This window comes from Myotis brandtii, unplaced genomic scaffold (genome assembly GCF_000412655.1).
Source record: "Myotis brandtii unplaced genomic scaffold, ASM41265v1 scaffold154, whole genome shotgun sequence".
Taxonomy (NCBI): Eukaryota; Metazoa; Chordata; class Mammalia; order Chiroptera; family Vespertilionidae; genus Myotis; species Myotis brandtii.
In genome coordinates this window covers 1,697,762-1,705,028 of record NW_005355584.1, presented here as the reverse complement: position 1 = coordinate 1,705,028, position 7,267 = coordinate 1,697,762, and the positions used below count along the sequence as shown (strand labels likewise).

Sequence of the window (7,267 nt, the reverse complement as noted above, 5' to 3'; positions counted from 1 at the left end):
CAACCTCCCGATCCGCCTTGCTCTGTGCATGACAGGGGGCGGCGCCCCAACTCCCCAATCAGCCCTGCTCTGAGCCCGACCAGGGGCTGCACCTAGGGATTGGGCCTGCCCTCTGCCACCCAGGAGCAGGCCTAAGCCAGCAGGTCGTTATCTCCTGAGGGGTCCCAGACTGCAAGAGGGCACAGGCCTGGCTGAGGGTGAAGGAACTGGTTATATTATATGTCAAATTTTTGTGCACCGGGCCTCTAGTATTTAATTAATAGATAGTGTGGACCTTATTTTATTTGAATGTATCTTTAATTCTTTATCTCCTTTTCATATCCATTGCCATTTAACAGGTCCTTGAGTGTTAATTTGCTTTCAAATTCCCCATTTTATCTTTTATAAAGCAACCAGTGAAAAATTTTATTCTCTATTGTCTTTCTTAAGTAGATTTGTGTTGTATTAGAGTCTACTACTAATTATTATATTTGAACCTGTACTTTAAACTTAGAACTTGGTAGACTATTAAAAGGAATCTACATTTGAGGATCATGAAAAGAGAAAACCAAGAAAATTATAAACCATGCATTGTTTATTTAACAAGTAATATTTATTTACAAGTAATATTTATTTACAAGTAATGATAGGTTTGTACTGATTACATTTACCTTTGAAATGCAATACTTTTAAACTAGAACTATCAGGTGGAACTATGATAAAACATTCTGTTTCCTCACTCATTAGTCTGGGTTTGCAAATAGTATATTTCTTCCACACAAAAATATAAGATCTAATAGGCCAAGAGTAAAACAGTACCTGAGGTTTGGGATGATTAAGTGAATGAGTGCATGGACAAGAGGGAAATGCCATCTCTTTCTTGAGTGTCATCTGGAGATTTTAAGCTGTAAAGTAATTGCATCTCAAGTATACTCACAGTAAGGATGGGCCAATTAATACTTGTAAATAACTAATAATTATTGCACTGATAAAATAAGTTCTCAGTATGAAGGAGTGAGCAGATGCATGGATTAAACCACCATTTCCATCATGGATTTAATTTCTGAAAATTACATTTTTACTAGATCATCTAATATCTTATATCTGTTTTTGTTATTGCCAAAACTCACAGATTCAGACCTTATGTCAAAATACTATTGTTTAATTTGTGCTACTTTAAATTTGACCATTATACAAGTCAATATCCTCTCAATAAATTTGTTTCAGATTAATCAAAGTATACCTGTACTAAAAATGCCAGTGAAAATACCTTTCCTGTTAAACAATTTATAACTTCATTCTAAGAAAAGGCTGTTATTATTTTTACCACTGAGTTTAAAACAAAAACATTGCATATAAAAATAAATGAGCCATTTTGAAATCTACAGTTCAAATCTTGGCATTCAAGCCCCATATTAAACTATAGTGTGCTGTTTGTTTAGTATTCTATAAATTCAAACTTTACTTCTTAATTTTCTAGCCACAGATAGCTGACTTCTCTATTGCTTACATGATGTCTAAACTAGTCTGCATATCAAAATTTATCACTCTTTTCCATTTTTATGTTTGAATGCCTCCCATAATCACTAGAAGATGAAGCATTCTGTGTGAAATATGAGACATCACCATCTAATACAGTTTTGTTAACAAATATTCAACAACATTTGGGTGAGAATCATTTAGTCCTTTGTTATACTACTGGTCTATACTAAAGTCCATATAAATCAACATTGACAGAGTTACATTATTCTTACATTAGTTACATTTACTCTTAAAGATAAATAAGTCTAAAGTGTTGGGAATATAATTGATGCTATCAATAATGCTTGCAATCTTCAAAAAGGTTTAGCATTTACTACCATTATCACACAAAGCATAATTTATATGTAATTACTCACAAATAATAAATACTTTATATTGACATACCATTACTTCATTATAATTTTCTATCTGTGTTATAACAAATAAAAAAATATGTCAGCAAATGAAGATTCTGAGAGTACTAAACTATAATTTTTCTCTCAAGCACTGGTACAAGTTTACATCTTGGGTAACATACATAACAATACATTTTTGCAATAAAGTCTATGAAAAATAGGCGAAGTCAAATATCTCTTAAATTTATTATCATAAAGTTGTTTTGCAAAAAAATAATAGTTCTGAAGATTCAGAAGCTAGCTGGAAAAGTAAAACTGATTTTAAATTTGCATTTTTGAAAAAGTCTCTCAAGGATGATATTGGCAGACAATAGCAAATCTCAAAGTGATAATAGAACCCAGAATTATTCTATTGAATATTTGTATGATTCTGAGAGAATAATTATTGTATTTAAACCTTTGTTCACTAAAACGAATAGATAAAAAAAAGGATTTAAGAAAATCTTTAGACAGCAAATGCAATTGTTTGCTCTTACAATGATATGTTTGAATGCCTCCCATAATCACTAGAAGATGAAGCATTCTGTGTGAAATATGAGACATCACCATCTAATACAGTTTTGTTAACAAATATTCAACAACATTTGGGTGAGAATCATTTAGTCCTTTGTTATACTACTGGTCTATACTAAAGTCCATATAAATCAACATTGACAGAGTTACATTATTCTTACATTAGTTACATTTACTCTTAAAGATAAATAAGTCTAAAGTGTTGGGAATATAATTGATGCTATCAATAATGCTTGCAATCTTCAAAAAGGTTTAGCATTTACTACCATTATCACACAAAGCATAATTTATATGTAATTACTCACAAATAATAAATACTTTATATTGACATACCATTACTTCATTATAATTTTCTATCTGTGTTATAACAAATAAAAAAATATGTCAGCAAATGAAGATTCTGAGAGTACTAAACTATAATTTTTCTCTCAAGCACTGGTACAAGTTTACATCGTAGGTAACATACATAACAATACATTTTTGCAATAAAGTCTATGAAAAATAGGCGAAGTCAAATATCTCTTAAATTTATTATCATAAAGTTGTTTTGCAAAAAAATAATAGTTCTGAAGATTCAGAAGCTAGCTGGAAAAGTAAAACTGATTTTAAATTTGCATTTTTGAAAAAGTCTCTCAAGGATGATATTGGCAGACAATAGCAAATCTCAAAGTGATAATAGAACCCAGAATTATTCTATTGAATATTTGTATGATTCTGAGAGAATAATTATTGTATTTAAACCTTTGTTCACTAAAACGAATAGATAAAAAAAGGATTTAAGAAAATCTTTAGACAGCAAATGCAGTTGTTTGCTCTTACAATGATATAGCTGATCAAGTGAATGTGACTCCATTCAGAAATTCATGCTGACCTAGGCACCCTCAGTTCCCAAGAGAAGACTGGTTTGCATTCATTTCTAACTCGATTTCAAGGATTTAGCCAACCTAAACTTTTTAAAAAAATTTTGTTTTATTGCTTAAAGTATTACAAAGAGTATTACATATGTCTCCTTTTTTTTCTCCCCTTGACCTTCCCCTGGCCTCCCCTACCCCCCAGTGTCTTGTGTCCATTGGTTATGCTTATATGCATGCATACAAGTCCTTGGGTTGATCTATTACCCCCCACCACCACCTTCCCACTGTAATTTGACAGTCTGTTTGATGCTGCTCTGCCTCTGTATCTATTTTTATTAATCAGTTTATAATGGTCGTTATTATCCATAAATGAGTGAGATCATGTGGTATTTTTCTTTCATTGACTGGCTTACTTCACTTAGCATAATGCTCTCCAGTTCCATCCATGCTGTTGCAAATGGTAAGAATTCCTTCTTTTTTAAAGCAGCATAGTATTCCATTGTGTAGATGTACCACACAATGGAAAGTTTTTTAGCCTAAACTTTTAATATTTAATTCTAATCATAGGATGGAGTCTTAAGATGGAATAGTATGTGTTAAGGGTGAGGCAATTTAATATGCACATATCTATTGTGGGGAATTGTCGCTTTCCTTTATACATAATCCTGGGGTCATTTTATATTGTCACAGGTGTTCTGAAGTAGGGTAATTCTATGTCCAGTTTTACCCAGAACAGCTCTGCTTCACCCTATTTTATTTCAGGAATTTTCCTGGAAACGTTTGTCCCAAATTTTTTATTTTTATTGTTTTATTTCACCATTTTAATTAAATTTATTTGGGTGACATTGGTTAATAGGAGTATATAGGTTTCACTTGTATAATTCTATGATACATCATTTGTATATTGCATTGTGTGTTTACCACCCAAAGTTTACCTGCTTTAATTTTTTTTAAATAATATTAATAGTAGGGGCACTGCAATAAACTAGAGTGAATTTGGTAGATATTTCCTTTTTACTTATAGCTTCTTCCATGGGGTATGAGAAATAATCATGTGTTAGAAAATCTAAGGCTTTAATACAAAGAATTTCTTTTGGTCAACAACTAACCATACCATGATTTTGACTATTATTTCTGAAGCTAAATGCAGATAGTCTAGTTCTGCAACCTAGGGTCAGAAAACTCCCAAGGAAAGAAATGAAATGGAAACAATGAGAAGCTGTAGGGGAAGTAAATGGATGTGTCCAAAAAAGAGTATTTAAAAGAACATCTTGCCCAATAAAAACTGGTTGAATTGGTGGTTCCTAAGAACGCGTTTGCTGAAATAACTTCATAATCACTACAATAATTTATTTATTTATTATTTATTTATTTAGATATAATTTTAATATTACATTGTGTAAAGTTAAGATGTATGATGTATTGATTTGATACATTTATATATTGCACTATGCTTACCACTGTAGCACTAGCTAACATCTCCATCACGTCACATAATTATCATTTCTTTTAGTAGTGAGACCTTTAAGATTTAGTTTCTCAGCAGCTTTGAAGTTTATAAAAAATACATATTTGATGATAATCACTATGTTGTGCATCTCTACAGAATTTATGTTTTAAATGCAATTTTGTATCCTTTGATCAATATCTCCCCAATTTCCCCACCTGCAGTCCATGGTAACCAGCAATCTACCCTCTGTTTTTATGAGTTCAGCTTTTTTATATTTCACATATGATATTAAGTGGTATTTGTCTGCCTTTGTCTGACTTAACTTATTGTAATGCTCTTAAGATCCATCCATAGTGTCACAAGTGGCAGAAATAAGTTTTAAAACACTTGAAACAACCTTAGCTGGTTTTGCTCAGTGGGTAGAGCATTGGCTTGCAGACTGAAGGATCCCGGATTCGATTCTAGTCAAGGGTGCATGCCTGGGTTGTGGGCTCGACCCCAGTAGGGAGCATGCAGGAGGCAGACAATCAATGACTCATCATTGATGTTTCTATCTCTCTCTCCCTTTCCCTTCCTCTCTGAGATCAATAAAAATATATTTTAAAAAAATAAAACACTTGAAACAAATGTGTGTACATTTTGAGTACTTGAAGCATGTAAAACAAGTGTTAAATAACTAACATCAAAATACTAAGACAAAACAGCAAACATCTATATATATATATAAAAGCCCAGCAGCCAAACAGCGGAGTGACAAGAACGACTGGTCAACCAGTCGCTATGATGCACACTAACCACCAGGGGGCAGACACTCAACACAGGAGCTACCCTCTGGTGGTCAGTGCACTCCCACAGTGGGAGCACTGCTAGCCTGACTGGGATGAGCAGCACTCCCACAGCGGGCCAATTCCCACAGGTCATGCCTCCCTCCCCCTTGCATTCGGCCTTCTGTTACATATAATTAAGGAATATGGTAAAGTTTCAAAAGTTTTATTACTGAAGAATAGAAGGGCTTTCTATTACAGTTTCTCAGTTTATAAAATTAAAAAACTAAAAACACAGGATGCTAGTTGCAAAAAAAATCACATAGGAAATGACTTTGTGCTATTTGTGTTAACATTCTTATTGACATAGAACATTATGAATCAATAAATGCAATTTTTCAAAAATACCCATAATGCTAGATTCCAAGAAATTTAAGTTGAGCATTAATTTTAAATGTACAAGTACTTATTTTTCATATTTCTATTAATTACTACTGGATTTAATGGTAATGCTTACTTATCAATATCTGGTAGATTTTGCTTTGCATTGAAAACAAAAGTTCTTTAAACAAGTAGGGAGTTTATAGAAGGAAATTAAACAGGCAAAATAGTTATCCCTGTTCTCAACTTGATACTATTTCCAGCTTACTTAAATAATATTTATTAAAATTACATCAATATTCTCTAATTTTTGAGGTGCTGATCACACCATGATTTTTGAAGGAAAGTGTTTCCAATTTTGTTTTATTTCTCTGCTAGTAACACACCTTTGAAAATCCTGAATCACACATTATAATGGATTGTTCAACGGTTACATTTAATTATGTCATAGACATAGATATTTAAAATTCTACATAGTATGAGGTTATAGCCTCTTATCTATATAGAAATTATACATGGTTTTGAAATTCAAAACAAGGATGTAGACTCGTCTTGTGTTGTATATCATCATTGTACTAACTTTTGTCTTTACTTTCTCTTTAGGGACATTCGTCATCCAGGTGACAGCAAGTGATGCTGATGATCCTTTATGTAATAATAATGCTCGTCTTGTATACGAGTTACTACATGGCCAACCATATTTCTCCATTGAGCCAACAACAGGTATTTCTAAATGAAACCAAGTGCAATTCAACATAATTCAAAGTAGGCAAATATAACAGGAAAAATTCTCAGCTTACAAACATGTTGTATTGCAGACCTGTTGTTATACAAAAAATAAAATAAAATAAATAAAGGGGTTGTATTTTAAACATTTAATCATTTTCTAGTCTTTTAAATAATTTTTCTAAGGCTGAAAGATTGGGCTCTACACTCCCATACCACAAATGGTTTGTGTGTGGGGCATAACACATACGTAAGGATTCTTGCAAATCAATTAAAAAATGAGAGATAACCCAATTCAAAATATGAGGAAAAGAACTTTATGAGCATTTGACAAAAATATTGTTATAAAAAAGACTACAATCATATTAAAAACTAGTGGCCCGGTGCATGAAATTTGTGCATTGGGTGTTGTCCCTCAGCCCAGCCTGCACCCTCCCAAATCTGGGACCCCTTGGGGGATGTCTGACTGCTGGTTTAGGCCTGACCCCACAGGCAGTCGGACATCCCTCTCGCAATCCGGGACTGCTGGCTCCTAACCACTCACCTGCCTGCCTGCCTGATTGCCCCTAACCACTCTGCCTGCTGGCCTGCTTACCCCCACCTGCCCTCCCTGCTGGCCTACTTGCCTCCAACTGCCCCTCCAGCTGGCCTGATCACCCCCCC

General features: G+C 33.5%; 1 protein-coding gene across 3 annotated transcripts in view; it reads left to right on the top strand.

Annotated features, from left to right (window-relative positions):
- The window catches only part of CDH19 (cadherin 19, type 2), a 55,741-nt gene that overhangs the window by 23,158 nt on the left and 25,316 nt on the right, over positions 1 to 7,267 (top strand). For all 3 annotated transcript variants that reach the window (XM_005861554.2, XM_014535882.1, XM_014535881.1), the window contains exon 4: positions 6,482 to 6,601. In XM_005861554.2, the coding sequence (XP_005861616.2) occupies positions 6,482 to 6,601 (120 nt within the window). The remainder of the gene's footprint in view (positions 1 to 6,481; positions 6,602 to 7,267) is intronic.